The sequence below is a fragment of the Corvus moneduloides genome, chromosome 6 (assembly GCF_009650955.1).
Source record: "Corvus moneduloides isolate bCorMon1 chromosome 6, bCorMon1.pri, whole genome shotgun sequence".
Classification (NCBI taxonomy): Eukaryota; Metazoa; Chordata; class Aves; order Passeriformes; family Corvidae; genus Corvus; species Corvus moneduloides.
In genome coordinates this window covers 2,553,440-2,576,276 of record NC_045481.1, presented here as the reverse complement: position 1 = coordinate 2,576,276, position 22,837 = coordinate 2,553,440, and the positions used below count along the sequence as shown (strand labels likewise).

Below are 22,837 nucleotides of genomic sequence, written 5' to 3'. Positions count from 1 at the left end.
CAGCTCCTGGGGCAGCAGCTGCTGCCCGCCTGCAAAGCCAGAACACTGTTAAACCATACCAAAAAAAAAAAACAAAAACCCAAAAGAAAGTTTAATGAAAGGCAACTACGCATTAAAAAAGTCATCGTAACTTCTCAGCTATAAATTACTTCAGTAAAACACGGGACCGGCCCCGGGAGGAGCGGTCAGTTCGGAATCCACCGGACAAAGGAGTAAAACCCAAACGCTTGGCCAGTCGCTCAGGGGTCCATCAGCAACGAGGCTCACTGCCCTGACCTGCCATCCCAAATCCAGGAAGATCGTAGTGTGGGTGTGTGCTTCAGTGCAAGAGGAACAATGAGCCTGTAGCCCTTGGATTTTGTAGTATTTTTAATTTTTTTTTTTTTTTTTTTGCACTACACTCCTTTCCCTCCAAAGTAAAACTTAAAGTGCTCCTAGTGCTTTGGAATTTAAGCAAGAACAGGGGCCACGAGTGTCACTTGCTGTCTTTGGAGACTTATGGCAGCAGAAGGAAGGCTGACAGTGCCTGGCCCTTCACCAGCTTCGCCATAAGCCAAGCAGGGATTGAGATGGAGCGACCTGTTCCTGCCAGGAGACAGGGGAGCAGCCGGGGTGGAGCTCTGGGGCAGGGACTCGAGCAAGGGATGTGCTGAGAGTTGCCATCTTTGCCTTCTCCAAAGAAGAAGCAGGACTTGCTGCTTTTTTGGGCCAGCACGAGTGCAGGAGGTGAGCAGGGAGAGCAGAAGCCACGCACAGGGCCGGGGTGTGGGCAGTGGGACAAGTGACACCGGGGAGAGGCCGGGGCTGCCCCGGGGCTGGCGTTTCTCTCACCACCGAGGCTGCCCCGCGTCTCTCCAGCTCCCAGGTCATTGTCCTAGCACGGCATTCCCTGGCCCCCAGCGTCACAGCGGGGGTGGAGCAGCACAGGGCAGGTTAAAAGCAGTCCCAGGGTGGATTGGCCCCATGGTCAGAGCAGCTCCCTCCCTGCACCAGCGCCTTCAGCCCCAGCTGCTCTGCTCATCCCCGCGGCTGGCTCAGGGACAAGCCAGGAATAACACCAAGCCTCATCTCCAAGAGCCCAGGCCAGGTCAAACTTGGCTATTTTGGTTAAGTAAAGACACAGGGACCTCTCCCAGCCTGACCCAGCACCACCCCCCCTCTGCACTCCACAGCTCTGGGGGCAGTGGGAGGGCAGAGCAAGGAGCCCAGGGATCAGATCCCTGTGGTTTCTGCCCCTTCCCTCTGCAACAGCAACGTTCCACAGGCAGCCACACACCCCCTGCACCTCAGTGGGGACCCAGCAGTTCACATTCACTTCAGGTTAAAACTCTTGGTTATCTGCTAAATGCAATTTAATACTGAGGGGGACGAGGGGAGCCCCACTGTGGGCATCAAGGAGGGCGAGCAGGGCCGGCACCCAGCGGGTGCAGCAGCCCTGGATTCACACACATTCCTGCACACACACTCCTGCTGAGCCAGCTCCAGCCTCTCCCTGCAGGGAAAAGCCAGCCCTGTCCCTCAGCCACGGGCCAGCGGGGTGGTCACGAGGCCAGCAGGAACGCTGACCTCACTCAGCTCTGAGCCGCAGGCCCAGGTAGGACAGGGCAGCAGCCAGGTGGGACCAGCAGGCAGAGCAAGACCCCCCCGAGCCCCGAGGCCTCACCCAGCCCTGCCAGGTGGGAATATGGCACAGTAAACTCCAGCATCCAGCACCGGGAGCCCTGCCCGGACAGAGCTCCCCGCTCCCAGGGAGGCAGGATGCAGAGTCCTTCAGGGAACACGTCTTTGCAGGAAGACAGTGCCTCTCCCAGCTCTGCATGTGCAATTAAAAGAGTAACTAGAACAGTCTCAGGCCAAGCACAGCCCGAGCAAGATTCGTTCCTTCCAAGTGTGCAGATAAAAGTGCAAATATGCATTTGATGTTTCTTTTCTGGTGAGGAAGCTCTGGTGCATTTAGCTGCCAACATCTTGAAGACCAGACCAAGGGAAAAAAAAAGCTTCCAGAGAGTTCAGCTTCACTTTGCTACATGGTACCTTAAAGTCACAGTTCTCTGACTTAACTGCCTGCAGCCCTGGGCTCAGTCCCGCGCGCAGCTGCGGCAGGTAGTGGAATGTTTGTGTCATGAGTTAGATGCTTTGGGGGGAGAGGAGGAAAAGAGGAAAACCAGGTTACAATCCTATACATGAGTGCCACTCTGGGAAGAGAGGGAGCCTCCTCAGTTCTGTGGGGCAGGGTGGGAGCTGTGGTGGTGGTTGATCTCTGAGCCGCCGGCGGCGCAGAGCAAGGGCGCGCTGTCCGCGGCGCTCCCGCTGTCGGTCCCCGCCAGGGAGCCGTAGCAGCCCGAGCACTGAGGGGTGGCCAAGCTGCAGGAGAGACAGAAAAAACAGACTGAGGGGTGGCCAAGCTGCAGGAGAGACAGAAAAAACAGACTGAGGGGTGGCCAAGCTGCAGGAGAGACAGAAAAAAAACAAGCATGGACTTTTAGGGATGAATAATTTCGCTCCGCCAAACTTCTGCTCCCAGCACTGGTCAGGGTGTCAAAGTTTGAAGGCACAATAGCTCCAAGGAACTTGGCTTTGATGAGACAGCTACAAGAACAAGAGCACCAGGCCCCACAACACTGGTCAAGAAGAGCCAGAACCTCTGAACTGCTCACTACACCCCTGGACAGCAAGCGAGGGACTCGGAAGTGAAGTGGAAAGGAAGTATTCCAAGGCCAGGCTGCACAGGGCTTGGAGCAACCTGGTGCAGTGGAAGGTGTCCCTGCCCATGGGGTGGAACAAGGTTTTAAGGTCCCTTCCAGCCCAAACCATTCCATGATGACGGGTGACAGGGCTGCCAGGATGCCTCATAAGAGTTTTGCTGGGGATACCTGACCATTCTCATCCACACCAGAGGTTCCTGCAGAGTTTTGTGCCAGGTCCCTCCCAGGACTTCACCAGCTCTCACTTCCCAGAGGAGAAACCCCTCTGGAGATCATTTCAGAGCCCTCTGAAATGGATCCCAGCCCTCCTGAATGAGATTTCCTGTGTGCAATCACTACCTGTGAGCACCATCCACATCCACCTCTGAGCTGGTCACTTCTGCCCAATAAAAACAGCTCCTTGTGAGCTGCAGAAGGGAACAAAAAGTCTGTCAGAGCCTCCCTGCCCTATCCACCTTGCCCAAGCTGCCTCTTCCACCAAAATTTTTCCTAGGAGCAGAAGCCAGGAGCTCTGTTGCTTCCCCAGAGGGCAGCAGAGCAGCAGCACAACCCTTACTCACCCTCCTTCCCTGCCCCCGAGCCGTGACAAGTCATCATCGCTGTCGTAGCGCCTCGGATTGTCGAAGAAATAGGCCCTGGAGCTGTAGCTGTGGCTGTTGACCATCCCTGCTGGAGTCTGCCAAAGAGAAAGGAGTTAGGCCAGAACCAAAACATTCCCAAGAGTCACCCCAGGGGCTCCTCCCTGCACAGAGGAACTTGCCCAGGCCTACCAGGTTCTGGCTCAGTCTCTGAGCGCGGAAGAACAGCACCACGAAAGTGGTCGGCACCAGCTCCCAGAGGAACAGGACCACTCCAAACACCACGTACTCCTCGCTGCTCACCTCCACGTGCACCTGTGGGCACAAGGCAGAGGGTCTGTGTCATCCTAGCCACTCACAGAGCTCCCAAAAGCTGGAACTGGGAGGGCAGAGAAACCCTCCAAAGGCAGGAGTCCCTAAAGCAGCACAGTGACCTTCACCTGCCTGCTGCTCTGGTTTGGGTGAGCTGGTTCTGCTCAGAGTGTGCTACCAGGGCACTGGGAGCTCGCTCCCCACACCAGTGGCTCTCCCTCACACACAGCCACGCCTGATTAAGCATTGCTGTTCTGCTCTAGTTGACTTGTCCCTCCTCTCCCTCAAAAGAAGAGTTGGCAGGCTGAGAGGGAGGAGCACAACAGGGAATCCTTCCTGAAGAAGTGGCTGGAGAGAGGAAGACTCAGGTTTGCTGGGTGGAGAGAGCTTCTGAAAGCAGAAAGGCAGCTCATGTGGGGGTTCACACCCCCCAGAGCCCCCTTTTCACCCTCACAGGATGAGGAGTGACTGCATTTCACTTCACTGGGTCTGGATTGGGGGTCACACACTCACCTTGTCTGAAAGGTTGTCCCAGCCATAGTTAAAAGGACCAGGAACATTGTCTGGAGATATGGCCACAGCTACCAGGTTATAGCAAGCCCTTGAGGAGTACAGGAGGGCCACTACAGATCCCACCAGAATAGCCTGGCAGACAGATGTTCCCTAGGACAGGAAGAAATAAAAGGAGTTGTAATACAGAGCTGTGATGTTCTTCCCCGTTCCCTTAAATGCATGAACAGCTGTGCAGCCAAGAATGACCCAGAACATTTGTATGTTGTTGCTAAAATATTCAGAGCTGGGTAAGAGCTTTCTCATGTGATGAGTTCATTGCAGGAGCTGCACAGCCAGAGCTGCCTGGGAGCAGGGAAGGATCTGAGGCACTGGAGTGTCACTGGCAGGACTTTGTCAGTCAGCTCCAAACTGGGGGTCCAGGGAGATGCTGCTGCACCGCCTGCCTTCCTCTGGGAATCTCCACAAGGCCAACAACCAACCACCAGGAAAATCAACTTCTGCTTTACACCCCATCAGACCCTGCAGAGGAGTTTCACTTGCAGCAGCTCAGCACCCCAGCATTTCATGGTGTTTGTCTAGAAAAGAAGCCCAAACATTTGGGGTGGGAAGAAAGTCCCAGAGCTTGAACTCCTGAAGGGAGCCCACAGAAAAGATGGAGAGGCACCATTTACAATGGCCTGGAGGGACAGGACAAGGGAATGGCTTCAAACAGACAGAGGGCAGGGATAGATGGGATATTGGGAAGGAATTCCTGGCTGTGAGGGTGGGCAGGCCCTGGCACAGGGTGCCCAGAGAAGCTGGGGCTGCCCCTGGATCCCTGGAATTGTCCAAGGCCAGGTTGGATGGGGTTTGGAGCAACCTGGGATAGTGGAAGGTGTCCCTGCCCATGGCAGGGGTGGCACTGGATGGGATTTAAGATCCCTTCCAACCCAAACCATTCTGGGACAAACTTAGTCCTTGTTAAATCCATCCATGAATCCCCTTCAATGACTGCTGGGAGGCACCAAGCCAGTGAGGGGGCAAACACCCCTCAGCACCTGAGCTGCCTTTGTGTTTAAGCAGAGAATCTGATGGGGAAGCTCATCTCACTGGCCTGCTCCACATCCCAGCTCTGCTTTCCCAGATTTGGAGCTCAGGACAGTATCTTGAGAGAGTCAGTAGGAGAGAGGTGCCAACAGACAAGTGACAGCACCGAAGCCCAGAACACATCCTGCTGTCACTGGTGGTGAGCCCGTGCTGCTCAGGCCAGCACAATGAGGCACAAAGGCTGCTGAAGCAAATCTCCAGCTCACAAGGACCACAGGACAGGAGCTGGCTGCAGTCCAGCCTTTCCCATGGCTCCAACTTCCCCACCTTCAGTGTGGAGGCAGCAGCCTCCAGCCTTGCTGCGTGGCTTTGAGTTCTGGGGCATCTGTGGAACATTTCTGCTCATCCCCACCCCGTTTCTGCAGCAGTTTCCCACACACAACGTCAGGGGATGCCCCCAAGGCAGGGGAGGGAGGCAGAGACCTTTAGCAGACAGCCAGGGTGAGTATCCAAGCGGAGAGCTTCCCTGGAGCACAGGCCAGGGGCAGCCTCAGGCATGTGAGGAGAGGAAGCTCCTGCACTGGGGGAACTGGGTGAGTTAATGAGTGTCCAGAGCCAGTCAGAGCTGGAGACCAGGCCCAGGCCAGCAGGGGTGGGAGCAGGTTCTCTGCTCCTGCCTGCTCCTGGCTCACTGCAGACCTGGATGCAACCTGCAGCCTCTGGACAGCTGTCACAGGAGCCAGGTAGGACACCAGTCCCAGCCCACACATCCTGGATTCTGGGAAGCCACCCGATGCCCTCTGCTGCTTAAGGAGCCAGACATCTCCTACAGAAGGCCTCAGCTTCAACTGGCTGTGCTCAGGTGCTCTGGTTTTTCCTCTAAATATTTCCAGGCACTCAAGTGGACACTGATTGCAGCCTCCTGCCACACTGCTGGTGTGGCTTTTCCACTCTCCCACCTGCTGGAAAAGAGCTGTGTGTGTTCAGGCCCTCACCCGTGCTGCTTTGGGACAGGACCTACAGCAACCTCTCCTGCCATTCCAAGATGCTCATCTCATCCAGGACATCTCATCCTGCCCAAGCAGAGCCCAGCTAAAGCTGGATTTCTGGGGGATTCCCTTTGCAGGGAAGCATGACACACCCGCCACAGGTAAAATACACAGCAAAAACTGCATCTGCTGCTCTTAGAGAGCCCTCTCTTCAAGGCAAACCCAGGATTTTCTGTGCCTAAAAAGCAGAAGCAGCTCATAAATCTGTTATGCCAAAGCTGCAAAGCATTCCCCTAAAACACGCAGGAAACGTCATTCCCACAGCAGGAGCGTGCACTTTGTGGAGGGAGGAATCCAAGAGTTGCCACCTCCCCACCGGAAGGAGAATCTGAGCAAGAGCAGCTCAGGTGCCACCAGGCCAGCGCTGCCCTGAGTGAGCACACCCAGATCCAGCTGAGCAGTCCCAGTGGGAGTTCCCAAGGCATTCACCCACCTTGGACTCGAGGTAGACGTTGGCTGAGGACATCTTTCCCAGCTTGCACATGCAGCAGGCCAGGGAGATGGCGCAGAGGATGAAGAGGCTGTCATTGACCAGGGCCCGGGCCAGGACCGTCCACCTCAGCTGCTTCTCCGGGACCTCGCCGTGGATCAGCATTGCACAGGTTAAATTCACAACTAGGAACAGGAGGCTGGTGAGGATGGAGCCCAAGTACAACAGGACCCTGGAGAGATGGTGAGGGGAAAAATGGTGACTGAGGCAAGTCCAGGTTCATTCTGCACATCCCTTCCAGCAAATTTCAGGGGTTGTATTGGCAGCCCAAGGCTGCAGAGGATTTGTTGGAGCTGCTCTCATAACACATGAGCAGCGTAAGCAGTCATGAGTTACAAGACTCATCTTCTGACAGTCAGGTTCTTATCTTGCAGATTTTAAGTGTTGCTCCAGCTCTGCATTAACTCCAGTCAATAAGCCATGAGTCATCACAACCACTGCAACTCCTTTATTGAGAGCCACTGGAGCTTGCATTTTCCACCCTGGGTTTCCCTGGGAAGCACCTGAGCTGCACAAACCTGGGGCTCACCCATTGCTCAAGCCTTGTTCTGCACATCTTTCCTGGGCTGGGACAGCTCAGAGCGACCCTAAGAGTTCACCCAGGGGAACTGGGATGCTTGAGCTCCCTTGGCACCCCTGACACTCCCAGTCCTGCTCCAAGGCAGAGCTCTGCTCCTTTGTCAGAGCACAGGGGTGGAATTAGAGCTCTGTTCAGCCTTTGGGGCCTGACCCCCCCATTCCCCTGGGACCAGCTTTGAAGGGAAGGTCAGGACAGCAGCACTTACTTGTACTTGTTGAATTCAGCTGCACATTTCACTTTGAATATGACCTGCAGGAAAGATTTGCACAGGGTTATTTTACACAGCCTACAGTTTCCTTTCAAATTGGTCAAGAGATAAAAAAGGGAACCAGAGCTGGACATCTCCAAGGACTCTGGATTTTTTATTAGCATCAAGTCTTGCTCTGGACCCCAAAGACTGGTACTTTTTTCCTTGTACAAGCCCAGCCCAAATACAGGTAGCCAACAACCATAAACACACTTAACACCCCATATCTGAAAAGCACTTTAACACCACACCTTAAAGACTTCAAAAAAAAGAAGGGAGTTTAGCACTTAAAGTCATTAAAGTCCTTCAAAAATACATCTCCTTTTCCCAGTGTTTTGGGCTGTTTTAGGACCTCAGCCATGCTGGATTTCCGTGTTAGAGAAGTAGGGACAGTTTAGGAAGGTGCAGACACTCCCAAGTCACAGCTCAGATGGGAGTTCCTGCTGCAAAGGGACAGGGAAGCAGTGCTCACACTGCTCAGGAAAACAGCCATGGCAGGAACTGGGTTGTGACCAGCTCCAGGTACAGACCCCATCAGGAAGGATCCCAGAGCTGGGGTCACATTCAGCCACAGGCAAAGCTCATGTCCTGATTAGAGACCTTGAAGGAACTTGGGAAGAGACAGAGACACATCCAGACAGATCCCACCTGTACTTGTGGGATCACTGCACAGGTGTGGAGGTTCAGTTTCTCTTCTCCCACAAGGAGCCTTCCCTGTCAGCAGTGAAGGATCACTCATCTCCTCCCAGGCATCCTTAGTCAGCTTTTATCCTGGTGGGATTCCTTGGCTCTTGCTTCCAAGTCAGCACTGAGGTAGAAATGGCACATGAGCTTCAGGAATCAGGCTGCTGCCAACGGGATTTCCAGAGACGTTTCAGGATCTGAGGCTTGTCTGAGCCACTGCAGTGGTTCCAAGCATTTCAAAGGACATTGGACAGCTTCAGTGATTCTCTTCCAAGAGTCACTTCCACTGCCTGCCTCCTCTTCCCAAGGCTGAGGGAGGACAAGCTCAATTTAGTGGGTAATGAGACATGGCTCTTCAGCAGAGGGAGGTATCCAGCCTCAGGAATGTTCTCTATCCCATTGTCCTGGCCCAGACAAGTGCAGGAGTGGAGCACAATCCTCTCTGAGCCCTAAAACTCATTTGAGTTACAGGAAACTGGGCCTTGGAAGGGCCACGTGGTGACTCCAAACCAGAAATATCCCTGAATCCTCCATCGTTTGCCTGTAGGTGACATTCAAGCACTTTGGGAGTGTCATGGAATCACTGAATTGCTGAGGTTGGAAGAGCCCTCCAAGGTCATCCAGCACAACCATGAATCCAGCACCACCACATTCACCACTAAACCATGCCCTGAAGTGCCACATCCACGTGTTTTTTTTAAACACTTCCCGGGATGAGGACTCCACCACTGCCCTGAGCCTGTTCCAACACCTGACCACCCTTCCAGTGAAGAATTCTTTCCTAACATCCAGTCTAAATATTCCCTGGCACAACTTGAGGCTGTTTCCTCTTGTCCTGTCAAAACAAGCATCGGTGGCATCCAGCTGGGAAACTCCTGGTTCAGCACCCATTCCAGCAGCATGGAAATCCATGGAGGAATCTGCACTCCTGCTGTGACTCCCTGAAGAGCTGTCTGTAACCTCAGCCTCTGAGCAGCACTGCAGAGCCCCTGGCTTGTATTCCAGCTGGGAATGTTGTGTTCTCAGCTTGCAACAGCCCCTCAGCTGAGCAGGGAAGTGCCCCTGGCTCACAGGAAGATGCTGTTTTGGGCAGGACTCTGTCCCCAAAGCCTCCCCTGCAGCCCCGGGGATTAAGGCACACAAAGCTGAGTCAGGGTTAAGAGTGCAACAGCAATTTGAGCCTCATGCTTGGCCCGCTGCCATGGAAAGCAGAGGGAGACCACAGCTCCAGCCTCACACTTTTATTAGCCCCCGGATAGTTGTTCCTATAACTTCAGGAAGGGAGCAGACACCACTGTGTTGGTGGTTTTAGTTATTAAGGCTGATAAGTTATCTGAAGGTTGCTTTTCCTTCCCAGGGACTGGGTCAGGAGGTGGCACCACCAGTGTGCACAGGGTGTCTCTGGGTTCTTATCCTTGAGACAAGCTCTGAGCCTCCTGCACGGGGCTCTGCTGCTCTCTGAGCCCAAGGACGGCCGAGGCAGAGGGTTCTGCTGTGAAAAATCCAGCACAGAGAGTTCAGGAACGATCCTGTTCTTCAGAAAAACAGGAAAAATAGACCCCTGTGCTTCAGCAGGCGCAGTAGGCCAAGCTGTGAGCAGCAATCCCTGCAAACTGAACAGTTCCTTCGGATCTGAGCTGAGCCCAGCTCCAGAAGTCAAGCATGAAAACAGGGAACAGAGGTCTCAGCAGCCCAGAGCAGCAGGACTGGGAACATTTACTCCTGAACAAGTCTTTTACAGCAGTTTGGAATACTCAGGTGCCTTTCCAGAGCCATGGATCCCCTGAGCATTCCACATGAGCCAGAAGGTGAGGCTGAGATAAGTTACAGACCCCAAAGCCCCCTGTGATGCCAGAGGCTTTTGGATTTGTGATGAGAGGATTTATCCCATAAAAGTGATTTCCTTGTTCACATCACAGCCCAGGGAGCCCCTAAGGGTCTGTTCAAGAGACACACTCACCCTTAGAAGGTGCGCTGGAGGTGTCACAGCTGCTAAGGGAAGATAAGCGACACATCCCAGATCCCACAGATGAATCCAAGGACCACTCCCGGTACCTGCACAAAGCAGGATCTTAACCCTAACAGCACTTATGCTGTTATCAACAGATCTGAAAGACCCAGGAATTTGTCATTGCCCACTGGAATCAAATTCTCTTTTGCTTCATAAAGGCAGCACCAGTTTGGGCTCTGCAGGTACAAGACACAGCCGTGCCCTGCCCCAGCACAGCTCAGCTGCAGGAGCATCCCCAGACAGATCCCTTCTCTCACCACACGAGATAATGGGAGCACAGCACAGACTATTTTGGGATCACACCTTGTACCAAGCGTGCAAACCCCCCCCTCAGCCCACAGAGGAAAAGCTGGAACTCTCCCTGAGGATCTCTCACCATCCTCATTAATACCGAGATCATTCCATGCCATCATGGACACAGGCTGCAACTTTGCATGTTCCCTCCTTTCCTAGAATAGCTGGTCCCCAGCACGGCCACCTGTTCATCTGGGAAACAGGGGAATCAGCAGCTATGGGATGGAGCAGTTTGGGGTTTCAGCGATCCCTCACCAGCTGTCCCTGCGAGGCAGAGGGCACTGCCAGGTGTCTGCGAGACAGGGAAGGTGAAAGAGGGAATTGAAGGATGGAGACTTTTCCAGTTTTCCATCTGAGAAGATCCAGGACTGTAAAGACAAACATCTCCCAGGCTGGATGCTCTTTCCATGCCTGTCTGCTGCAGGGCAATTAGAGCAGGAAGAGATGAAAGGGCTGATGTCATTTCATCAGATGGAGCACTTAGAGAAACACACACAGGTGAAGGGCTCTGGCCACGCCATCAGTCCCACCAGGCCAACATTCCTTACTCATCCCTGTGCCAGCTGCTGATTCCCAGGACAAGCAGGGGTGCCAAGTGCTCAGGAAGGTCCTTAAGATCAAGGTTGTTGTGGCTGCATTTCATGGAATCATTTGAGTTGGAGAAGACCTCCAAGACCATCAAGTCCAACCTGCGCCTGCTGCCCACCTTGTCACCAGCCCAGAGCTCTGAGTGCCACCTCCAGGACTCCAAACCTCCCTGGGCAGCTCCTTCCAATGCCTGACAACCCTTTCCATGAAGAAATCTTCCCTAATATCCAATCTAAACCTCCCCTGGTGCAACTTGAGGCCTTTTCCTCTTGTCCCTTGTTCCCTGGGAGCAGAGCCCAACCCCCATCTGGTTGCACCCTCCTGTCAGGGAGTTGTGGAGAGTCAGGAGGTCCCCCCGGAGCCTCCTTTTCTTTCCTCCAGGTTAAATATCCTGAGCTGCCTCCGTGTATTTCCATCTCCATGCAGCATGCTCCTGACAAAGACCTGGGGAAAAGCTGGAAGTGGCAGACTCTTGGGAAAGGTGGCATTATTCAAGCAGCTGGCAGCACAGGAGCTATTCCAAAGGCAAGGCAAAGGAACATCCTAGACTGGATATCTGAGCTATTGAGGCAAGATTGGGAGTGGATCTGAGGAATTCTGACCTGATGGACTGTGAACTCCAGATTCCCAGGAAAGGACTCATTCTAGTACAGGCTGAGGAAGAGATGCTCCCAAGCTAAAGGCATTATTACACCTTTTGATGTTCCAGGTGGAAAAAGTATCCCAAGGGAACCTACAAGAGAGCTGGAGAGGGACTTTGGACAAGAGCCTGGAATAAAAGGACACAGGGAATGGCTTCCCACTGCCAGAGGGCAGGGTTTGATGGGATATTGGGAAGAAATTCTTCCCCATGAGGGTGGGGAGGCCCTGGCACAGGTTGCCCAGAGAAGCTGTGGCTGCCCCTGGATCCCTGGAAGTGTCCAAGGCCAGGCTGGAGCAACCTGGGACAGGGGAAGGTGTCCCTGCCCTTGGCAGGGGGTGGAATAGGATGAGCTTTAAGGTCCCTTCCAACTCAAACCATTCTGGGATTCTGTGAAAAAGAAATACACATCCCACACTCGTTCTGTCAGGTCTCTGCATCCCCTCAGGAATCTCCAGGGCCAAGATGGGATAGGAAGAGGACAGCCTGTCCCCACGGAGAGGAGGAACACCAGGCAGTTTAGCAAATTTGAATTTCAGCCCCAGAACAGCCTGGAGCATTAAGCAATGCCACATCTCCACGGGTATCTGTTCCCTGGAGCTTCTTCCCCACCACCATTCCATCCCCAGCCTCTACACAGCCTGAGGAGCCCCGTAAATCGAGCAAGATCAGCTTGAATAACAGCACAGGCCATTTTCTTCCCCAGATGCCATTTCTCCAGCATCTCCACAAAGGAGGCTCTGTGTACAGGGACAATGAGCCAGGCCCTCAGCACAGCAGCAGCCCATGCTTTTATCCAAGGACATCTCGGATCAGGAAGCCACCCCCAGGCCAGCAGAAGCCCAATGTCCTTCCACAGGCTGCTGCCAAGTGGCCCTTAAAAAGTGGGAATGGATGGGCACGTTCTGCTGGAGTCACACCAATAAACACACCAGTCACCTCTAGATCATGGGAGCCAGGAAAGCACCAGAGGCTTTCCATCCAGCTGCCCTCTTTCTCCAAATCGCTGGAGCTTCACCACTGAGATAACCCAAAAACCCCACAGAGTGATGGACACCCCTCCTGGTGGCACCAGGGAAGCGTCAGGCCCTCCCTGGAGCTGAGCAAGCAGACCCATTTTCACAAGTCACTTTATCCTTCCCCACTCCAGATTCGCAGCTCTTATTTCCTCAGACAGGATTTCCCTTGGCTCTAGGTCTTCAAGGAGAAAGAAGTGGGATATATGCAGAGTTCACTGAGAAACAGATATCGTGGGAGGAGGAGAAGCCTGGGAATCTATTTGGATTTACTTTAAGAGGACCTTTAAACAAGCCTGCAGAGGGGCAAATCTGCTGTCAAATCCAGTGACCTAGAAGAAAACAGAAATCCAGCCACTCTGTGGAGCAGAGCACAGAATCCCTGCCTTTCCAGGGACACAAACCCCTCCTGGCTGGAGCATTTGGGAGGTCAGGCTCCCTTGAGCAGACAAGACAGATTTGTGCACTCTATGCACCATTTGTTATTCCACTGCCACTCCATCAACAACACCTCCGACAGCTTTTGCAACAGGCAGCTCACCCCCCAAAGCCTCCAGGTGTTTATTGGGAGAAAAAAGAGGGGGGGGGGGAAAGAACCCAAACAGCTGAACAACCCCACTGCTCCAAGTATCATGTGAATGCTGGTGTCCTGGGGAAAATGAAATCATAACTCCCGTGGGTGACACATCGGAGCGACGGAGCGATTTCGCTGTGTGCTAGCGATTCCTTTGTGAGGCTGGGGAACAGCTGAGAGCTGCAGAGCAAAGAATCCCAACAACAACAACAAAGCTGGAAGGAAAAAAAAGTGGTGACTTGTTTCATAAATAGGCAGCGAACCGGGAGGCAGGCGAGCAGAGGGCTGCTCACGAGAAACTGGAGCAGAAACAAAATATTCAGGAGGAAGATGGGGAGGGGAGAGCCAGGGCTTTAGGAGATAAAGGCAAGTGGAAGGACTAAGGGAAGGAGGCTAAAAAAATCACAACACGAGTGATGGGAAACCCAGAAAAGCAGGGACACAGCTCGGTGACAATAACAAGCGGCTCTGCACCGTCCCAGCAGCGATCGTGGTGCTGGGAAGGGGCTCCCCTCAGCTTCCCCGGGCTGTTGTGTGAGGGATCTCGGGGTTTTTTTGTCTGACAAGCTGCGGAACAACAAGCCCGGTTCGCAGCGGAGCGATGGAGAGAAGGAGGGAGCGCAGCAACAATAGCAGAAGAGGCTCTGGCTGGTGACGTAATGGTTGGCATCACTCCAGGCCAGAGCAGCCCCTGCTGCTGCCACTTTCTGGTCCCCTTTGCACAAGGGGAATCAATTAAAACAAGATGCAAAACAGTCCCTCAAGTGATGCCCCCCCCCACAAACACCCCTGCCGTGGGTCTGGGTTGCAAAGAGGAAAACCCCACCTGGGAGCAGGGCATCTCCCTGCACCCCCAAATCCCAAATTCAGGGCATGTGCCTGTCCCCCCCCCCCCCCGGGGTCTGCAGTCAGGGTACAGCCCTGCACCCCGAACCCCTGATGCTGGGATTTTGGGCACACTTTTAGCTCACACCATCCCCCCCCCCCAAATCCCACCCCGCCCCCCAAGCTTGGATTAAGGGCACAATCCCTGTGCTTCTCCCCAAGCCTGGATTCAGGGCACAATCCCCGTGCCTCCCCACGGGCTTGGATTCAGGGCACAATCCCTGCATGCCCCCAGCCTGTCCCAAAGTCTGCACTGAGGGCTGGATTCAGGGCACAATCCCTGTGCCTCCCTCCAAGGCAGGATTCAGGGAATATCCCTGTGCCTCCGTCCAAGCCGGGATCCAGGGCATAGCCCTGCATCCCCCAGCCTGTCCCAAAGCCTCAGCGGGGGCAGAGCCCCAGGATCGCCTCCCAGCCTCACCTGGACACTCACATCCCCATCCCACCCCCAAGCCTCGGCTCCAGGGCGCTCCAAGTTCGGAGAGGTGGCTGAAGAGGAGCTTCCAGCCCCGGTGTCCCGCAGGGTGGAGGTTTGAGAAAGGGAATTTTGGAGAGGTTTTGCCCAAAGGCAAAACTTACCTCGGCGAAATAGAGGTTGAGAAGGCAGAGGCTGGAGAAGAGGAGGCAGCCGGGCAGGCAGTACAGGAGCCAGTGGGCGAAGGGCTGCTGGAGGCGGAGGGCCTGCAGGGAATTCTGCAGGTAGAAGGAGAACAGGGTGGTCCTGAGGGCTGCCCAGAGCAGGCAGAGGAAGAGGCAGAGCGTGTGGTAACTCAGCCGCCGCTCGCGGTAGTAGAGCAGCAGCCAGAGCTGCAGGTAGGCGAAGAGGAAGAGCGCGGCGTAGAGCGCCGTGTGGAGCACGGTGAGCCCCAGCTCCACGGCGTAGGGCACGGCCGCCCCCTCAGCGAGGGCCATGGGGCAGCGGGAGGCACCGACCCCCTCCCTGCCTTCCCTCAGCCCCGGCTGGACACCCCCATGCAACAAAGGGGAGCCTCCCCCCCACACTTCTTCTTTTCTTCTTCTTCTTCTTCCTCCTCCTCCTCCTCCTTCTTCTCCTCCTCCTCCTTCTCCCTCCCGCCCGCCCGGCTGCACCGCCCGCCCGCCCGCCGCCAAACAACTCCGTGCCGGGGACAGCCGGCTGAGCCCGCTGATTTGAGGGGCGGCGGCGCGCGCCCCCCATTGGCCGCCCGCCGGCCCCGCCCCCCGCCGCGCCCATCCGCCGCTCCCACTGGCCGGCGCCGCCTGTCAATCACCCGCGCGACGCCCCCGCCGCGCCGCCGCTTTGCTTCTTGGGTTGGCGACGCCGCCCGCTCTCCATCACTTCCTCCTTCCCTGAGAGGCGGCGAGGGGTGAGAGGGGGACGGAGAGGGATGAGAGAGGAGAAGGAGATGAGAAGGATGAGGGAGGGGCGAAGGGATGAGGGGAGCGCTGAGGGGCCCCCCGGAAGAGCCGCGGGGATCTGGGCACCGCCGCAGGCAGAGTCGGGGTGCGGGACCATGCCCGCTGCAGGTTGGGTCCGTGGCGGTGTGGGGATGCCCGGGTGCCGCTCACAGACCGTCTGTTCCATGCAGGCGGCCATCCCCGTGTTTTCAGGGACATCTCAGGGACCCGCGCTGCGAAGAGGTTTCGGCTCCGGCTGGAGGATACCGAGAGGCCTCGCTCGGCTCAGGGGTCCCATCGCCGGGCTGGCACAGACCCACCAGCGCTGGTTTGGGCATCCCGGGTGTTCCAGCCGTGCAGCCAAGCCACCGGCCAGAGCGACAGCCCGGGGCGGGATGCTGGCCTAGCATCGCGGAGGAGGGATGAGGACATCGGCATTAACGCTCGGAACACCGGGTAAGTGACAGCCCTAAGCCGACCGGAGCTTGCGTCCAATGCCGGCTGTTTTCCAGGGATTTCGGGGTCCCCAAGGACAGACGGAACGGGGCAGCGGGGCAGCAGCAGTGGGTGATGCTGCTTCCACCGGGGAAGTGGTGGAATTCAGCAGGTGGTGATTCCAGCAGGTGGTGATGCTGTCAGGGAAGTGGTGGATTCACCATCCTTGGAAGTGTTCACGAACCACGGGCACGTGGGGACGTGGGTTAGTGATGGGCTTGGCAGTGCTGGGGGAATGGTTGGAATCGTTGGTCGTAGAGGTTTTTTCCAACCTATAAGATTCCATGGTTCCGTGCTGCAGGCTGTGTGCTGTCCATGGGAATCAAAGCCCTCCTCTCCTGAGTGTGGGCAGAGGGAAAGGCTGCAGCATGTCCCTCCTGCAGCCTTGGATAGCAAGTGAGACCCAACTGCTGGGAAGTTGGACCTGGAAGTGAAAATGAAAGTGAAGCTCTTCTGGAAGTGGCAGGATAAGGGGCAGCATGGGAGCATCACTGCAAAAATCCAGGCAAAGCACACTGGGCAGCAGGCTAGGATGCACTTGGATGTCTCCCAGAGAAGGATCCCTGTGCTTCAAGGTGCTCCCACAGCTGCCCCTGTAGGCAGTAGGGAGATGGAGTGGGTGGAAGGGGCTGGTAGTTACTTCAGTCCCATAATTGCAGGCTCATTCCAAAGTTCTGGATAAGCATCTCACTGTTATTCCAGCTCCAAACGCTGGGGAATTGCAGCTTTTCCACCCTACTCAAATCACTTGTGCCCAAGAACTTACCTTTGGAAAATTTGAAAGGAGTTGGGTTGAGCTCTGTGCCAGCAAATTGGGTAGTGCTAATGAACCTGTGACAATTATCATGGGTTTGTGATAATTAATTTGTCGGCTGTGTAGGAAAAGTCTGGAGCAGGGAGGGGAAGTGTGTAGTGAAAAGTAGGAAAAGTAATACAATTCCAGGGAAGGAATCATGGGTTGGGTTGGAAGGGACCTTAAAACTGATCTGGTTCCACCCCTGCCATGGGCAGGGACACCTTCCACTGTCCCAGGCTGCTCCAAGCCCCGTCCAGCCTGGCCTTGGACACTGCCAGGGATCCAGGGGCAGCCACAGCTTCTCTGGGCACCCTGTGCCAGGGCCTCCCCACTCTCGCATTCAATCCCAATATCCCATCCATCCCTGCCCTCTGGCAGTGGGAAGCCATTTCCCCTTGGGGAATGCTTGGACTCAATGATCTTAGAGGTCTTTTCCAACCTGAGAAATTCTGTCATTTTTCTGGATCACCTAAAGGAAACTTGTTTGCACAGACAAAAACGCAGGGAGAACATCAGTGTTCTGCTCTGCCTTGTGTTTTGGAGCAGCAGCAGGAGGGATATTTGTGCTGGGACATCCATTTGAATTGGAGAGAGAGCTTCAGCCTGTCCACCCTGCTGTAGCTAAGGGATTGAGTCAGCTCCAATGGATTTGGGGTCTGGTTCATGTCCTTCCCGCCAGGAAATTTGGGAGAGCAGCTCACTGGTTAAGTGCTGCCAGAAGGGCGTGGAAGGCAGGCGAGAATCCTGCCAAAAATCTGTGCCAGCTGGGTGTGGGGTGAGTGTCCTGCTGCAAAGAGAGACCTATCTGGGTCTGTCAGCACAGGAGAGCTTGAAGTGACTCCATTTAGGAACATCCTAAATACTCGGGGTTTAGGAGTTGAAACTTACCAGCTGAGGGCTGGGAGATGATGGAATGGGATCAAATGAACTCAGAGCAGCAGTGCAGTGTATTTCTGGGGAGGCCCTGGCACAGGATTCCCAGAGAAGCTGGGGCTGCCCCTGGATCCCTGGAAGTGTCCAAGGCCAGGTTGGACGGGGCTTGGAGCAACCTGGGACAGTGGAAGGTGTCCCTGCCCATGGCAGGGGTGGAACCAGATCAGTTTTAAGGTCCCATCCAACCCAAATCATTCAGGGATTCTGTGAGGATATTTGGACAAGATGTAAAGTGTAGATTTTATATCACTGGCATTAAAATCCGGGCTGATGGTGTTTCTCCTGAGTTCAGGGAAGCCTGTGGATGATGGAGATGGTACCAGCTGGCTGTGCAGTCCATAATTCCACTAGGACAGCAGTTCATCCTTGTCTTGTGACTCTTAAATCCCACCCCACGATATCCTCCTTTGAGGAAGCTCAGCTTCCTCAGTGATAAATCTTGGCAGCTGGGATCTGTGTGAGGAAAAGTGTCAGGGAAAGCAGCTGGGATCAGAGGTGATCCCAGCCCCTGGATTCCACTGTGGGGTTCCCAAGCAAAACTGATGTGGCACAAGCAATTTATACCCCCACAAGAGTTTGTGCTGGGTGTCTCTGGTGGAATTGGTTTCACTTCAGGTCACCTACAGTGACCTTAACCACCTTGCCTGGCTCTGTCTTGGAATTATGACAGTGGAAACATGAGCCAGGCCTGGCATCCGTCAGTGCTGTGCTAGGCTGTCCCTTGTCCATGGGCTTAAGATTTCCCAGCAGTGACACAGAGCTGGTTCACACATCCGTGGTATTTTCACACATCTCTGGCAATCCTGCAGGTGTCAGTGGCACAGGGTTGTGGCTGTTTCCAGCCCTAGGGTGTTAATTTTCCATTGATGGGGAAGAGGTGACAGAGGAAATGGCCTAAAAGCTGAATATTCAGGTCTGGATTGATGAGGAACAGAGGGAAGCTGCTGGGAAGGTGGAGTGATGAGGAGGTGAGAGGACATGAGTAGGGAGAGGGTGAGCACACGTTTTTCACAGAATCCCAGAACGGTTTGGGTTGGAAGGGACCTTAAATCCCATCTCATTCCACCCCTGCCATGGGCAGAGACACCTCCCACTATCCCAGGCTGCTCCAAGCCCCATCCAACCTGGCCTTGGGCACTGCCAGGGATCCAGGGGCAGCCACAGCTTCTCTGGGCACCCTGTGCCAGGGCCTCCCCACCCTCCCAGGGAACAATTCCCAGTTCTCAATCTCCCATCCATCCCTGCCTTCTGGCACTGGGAAGCCATTCCCTGTGTCCTGTCCCTCCATCCTTTGTCCCCAGTCCCTCTCCAGCTCTCCTGGAGCCCCTTTAGGCCCTGCAAGGGGCTCTGAGCTCTCCTTGGCGGCTGGAGTTATGTTTTAAACTGCTGACCCTCTCCTCCAGGTATAATCCTGTGACATCCATGAGTCCTTGGAGGCTGCTCCTCTTCCTTCCTTGACAGTAAGCTCTCCCATTTGGCCTGGGCTCGTTCCCACATGCCAGGATTGTGTTTATTTTTCCATCCTGCCGTAGCCAAGTCTGTCATTTAATAAACATCCCCCCCACCCCCAGCCTGATCCCTGTCCCCTCTGTAAGCCAGGGGAACAGATGGGAGGGCATGGGACCAGAAATGCCTGACACTGCCCAAAGCTGGAAAGGAGACAACTGGAGATTTTGAGATGAAAAGAAAAAAATTCATGTGTTTCCACCTCTGTTGTGCCTTCAGGCCTGATCCAAACCCCTCAGCTCTGGGAGAAGGAGCCTGTGAAGGCTGAGTGTGCCTGGCTGTCAGTAACTCCTCACTCCTGGAGCATGGCAGAGGGTCTTTCCCTGCTTGTTTTTTGGAGTGTTTGAGCTTGGGTTGATCCCAGGGCAGCCGTGGTGAGCTGACATCCTCTGGCAGGGTGTTGGAGGGAATGACAGCCCATGGACACAGGGGTGTTTGTTGAGGGAAGCAGCTGCAGCTCATGATGCAAATTCTGCATGGATTCAGTTCCAGCTTTGTCCCTTTGTTGAGCAGGGAGCAGCCACGCTCCAGCAGCAGAGACCAATCCCTGAGGAGCAGGCTGGGAAGGAATGGAGTGGGAAGAAGGTGGCTTCTCATCCTTAGGGCTCTTTAACCTCCTCACATCGTCTGCCACGGCGTGAAGTGAGCGGAATCCCAGATGGGTTTGGGCTGGGAGGGACTTTAAAGATCGTCTTGTTCTGTCCTAGAGGCACCCTAGAGACTTCCCATCAAAATCAATCTGTTCAGGAAAATTCACACTTACTATATGTATTCTCTGGGGAAGTCAAGGTGGCTACTGAGAAGTGGCAAAATCAGTAGCCAGGAGCAGAAGAGATTTTACAGAATTCTTGTCTGACTTATTGCTACACATATTTTAGGTCCAAGGTAATCTGAACTTTTAAATTAATCCTTTAAAGGTTAAATTGTATAGAACGTCTGATCACAGAGAAGAACCCAGCAGTATATATAAAAATAGCATCCATTTAAGTTACATAAATCCTTATAAATATAAGAGAGAAATCAGTTATTCTATAAAAAAAATAATTTGGAACATGTGTTCCTGAAGCACCAGCACCACATCCTCATGCTGAGGGCTTCAGCTACCAAATCTTTATAAATATACCTGCAAAATTCTTCCTCACTCTGACCAGAAACAAGTGTCAGAAGATGCACATTTCTATTTTGCACCGGAACAGGAGGTCTCCTGTTTGAATCTCAAGTGGCCCTTTGATTTTTGGCAACCTCAACATGTCCCATCCCTTTGCAAACACCTTTCAGGGCCACATAAATTCTGTTGGCATCCTCAGAGCTTTTTGGCAGGAATCGAGACAGTTTGGGCGGGGGTTTGTGGATGATGCTGTCACTGCTGCGCTGCCTGTGCATGGAATTTTTGTTTGACTCAAAAGAAATAAAAAGGAGGGAAGAAAAGCAAGCCCTAAGCTGAAAGCCCTGAGGGTCTGTGCACTCGAAGGTGCCACTCAGAGAGTGGCCTCTGCTGTCCTCTTTGCAGTTGTCTGAGTCACCTGTGGATTGAGTGACTAATTCATCATTTCCTCAAGATGTTTGTGTTGTATTAATAATAATTTCCACAGCTGGAAATTGTAGTCATGTAACGGATACTAAAACAGAGAAACACTCTTATATGTGTTTGTTTGTGTTTATGTATTATATATTTATTTTTTTATTATTTTTCCCCCAGTTGTGACTCTCCTGTGCCTGTAGCTGGGAACAGCCATGTCAGCCCAAAAGGACAGATGGGTTTCTTCCTTTGTTTTCCTGCTCTTCTGTGCCTCCTCCATCCCAAGGAGTGGGAGCGTGGGCCTGCAGCAGGAGCTGAGCCCCCAGCACTATTTCAGTGGCTTGGAAGCTGGGAAAGCATCCCTGGCTTTTTTCACCCCCAGTGGTACGTGTTTAATGGGAGTTTACATCAGCCTGGGGGCTCAGCAAGGCTTGGGTGGGAGTGGAACAATCACAGAATCATGGAATGGTTTGGGTTGGAGAGGACATTAAAGCCCATCCTGTTCCACCCCTGCCATGGGCAGGGACACCTTCCCCTATCCCAGGTTGCTCCAAACCCCGTCCAACCTGGCCTTGGACACTGCCAGGGATCCAGGGACAGCCACAGCTTTTCTGGGAATTCTATCTCAGCCCCTTACCACTTTCCCATCTAGGAATTCCTTCCCAATCTCCCACCTATCCCTGCCCTCTGGCAGTGGGAAGCCATTCCCTGTGTCCTGTCCCTCCATCCCTTGTAAAGAGTCCTTCATCTTTCTCGTCGGCTCCTTCAGGCACTGGAAGGCTGCAGTTAGTTCACCCCGGAGCCTTCTATTTTCCAATTCTCTCAGCCTTTCCTCTAGCAGAGCTGCTTCATGCCTCTAATCAACTTGTGGCCCTCCTCAATGAAGAGGCAATTCTTGAGATTTTTAAACCCAAAAGGGTTTTGAAGAGCTGGTCAAGCGCTGCGTTTGCACAGTTCCAAGTGCTCCTGGCAGGCAGAGACCCTTGGGATGGGTTCTTTCCTGGCTGTGTCCTCAGGCATGGTCCCCCAAACATCTTCATTCATTTTCTGGATTATTTTCTGGAGGAGAAATCCAATTTCCTAAGGAATTGTTCCCTCAAAGGGCTGGCTTTCTCTTCCATAATACCTGCTAAAAAAAGGGGGGTCCCTTCCATGAGGGAGAACCAAAGGCTGTCATGGATTAGGAGGAGATCCTTGGCCTTGCTTTTGTTCTTCGTGATCCCTGGGTGTGGTTCCCCAAAGACATTGGTGTGGGCTGAGGCACATCTCCCACATCTCTGTGTGTGTGGCAGGAGGATGATCCTGACCCCTAGGACTTTCAGAGGATTTTTTTTTGTGTGTGTTTCAGTTTCTCCTGGTGCCCAGCCCTTCTTGGAGCAGATTGAGAGCTCAGCTGAGGCCCTCCAGGACTACGGCATTTCCGTGGTGAAGGTCAGTGGGGCTCAGGGATGCTGCTGGATGGGCTGGAGTAAGGAGGAGTTGAGAGGAGATGAGCAGGGAGGGGATGAGCACAGATTTTTCATAGAATCGTGCAATCACAGAGCAGTTCTGGTTCAAGAGGACCTTAAAGCTCATCTCTTTCCACCCCCCTGCCACGGGCAGGGGCACCTTCCGCTAGCCCAGGTTGCTCCAAGCCCCGTCCAACCTGGCCTGGAACACTTTCAGGGATGGAAAATCCACAACTTCTCTGGGCAGCCTGTTCCAGTGTCCATGTTCCATGATGGATGAGGTTGGTTCACTTCTTTTCAGCTCAGTTCAATAAATATTTCATACAAAGGAGTTTTTAGCTGAAATTTTATGCAGATTCACTTGAGGGAGTTACAAATTCAGGCAAGTGTAATTAGACTCTAAGCAGTGCTTGTATCTTTATATTTGGATTTATTTCGTTTCCTCCAGCTACAGGCCACTCTCAGTAAGCAAGCACTGATCTGTCATTTTGAGTATGCTGGGCAGCTCATGGGGGCTTTTCATCCCATCTGAGCCAAATCAGCAGGCTGAGCTGGAGAACTGAAGTACAAA

The 22,837-nt window shown here is 53.9% G+C and overlaps 2 protein-coding genes across 5 annotated transcripts in view; one reads left to right on the top strand and one right to left on the bottom strand.

Moving 5' to 3' along the window:
* Positions 1-366: 366 nt before the first annotated feature.
* On the bottom strand, positions 367-15,240 carry GPR137C (G protein-coupled receptor 137C). Its single transcript, XM_032112693.1, has 7 exons — positions 14,772-15,240; positions 7,459-7,502; positions 6,617-6,845; positions 4,109-4,258; positions 3,476-3,598; positions 3,266-3,381; positions 367-2,364 (listed from the first exon to the last, which is right to left on the bottom strand). Exons 1-7 carry the CDS (start codon positions 15,102-15,104, stop codon positions 2,217-2,219), a joined length of 1,143 nt encoding a protein of 380 aa, XP_031968584.1. The 5' UTR covers positions 15,105-15,240; the 3' UTR covers positions 367-2,216.
* Positions 15,241-15,454: 214 nt separating this feature from the next.
* TXNDC16 (thioredoxin domain containing 16) overlaps positions 15,455-22,837 on the top strand; it is a 38,557-nt gene continuing 31,174 nt past the window's right edge. For 3 of the 4 annotated variants that reach the window (XR_004240726.1, XM_032111736.1, XM_032111738.1), the window contains exons 1-4: positions 15,455-15,538; positions 15,761-16,025; positions 20,999-21,202; positions 22,167-22,249. Coding sequence is in view for 3 of the 4 variants with exons in the window: in XM_032111736.1 (XP_031967627.1) it covers positions 21,034-21,202; positions 22,167-22,249 (252 nt within the window). In the remaining variant the exon portion in view is untranslated. Of the gene's footprint in view, positions 15,539-15,760; positions 16,026-19,812; positions 19,942-20,998; positions 21,203-22,166; positions 22,250-22,837 lie in introns of all 4 variants that reach the window. The other variant, XM_032111737.1, reaches the window with a different exon arrangement.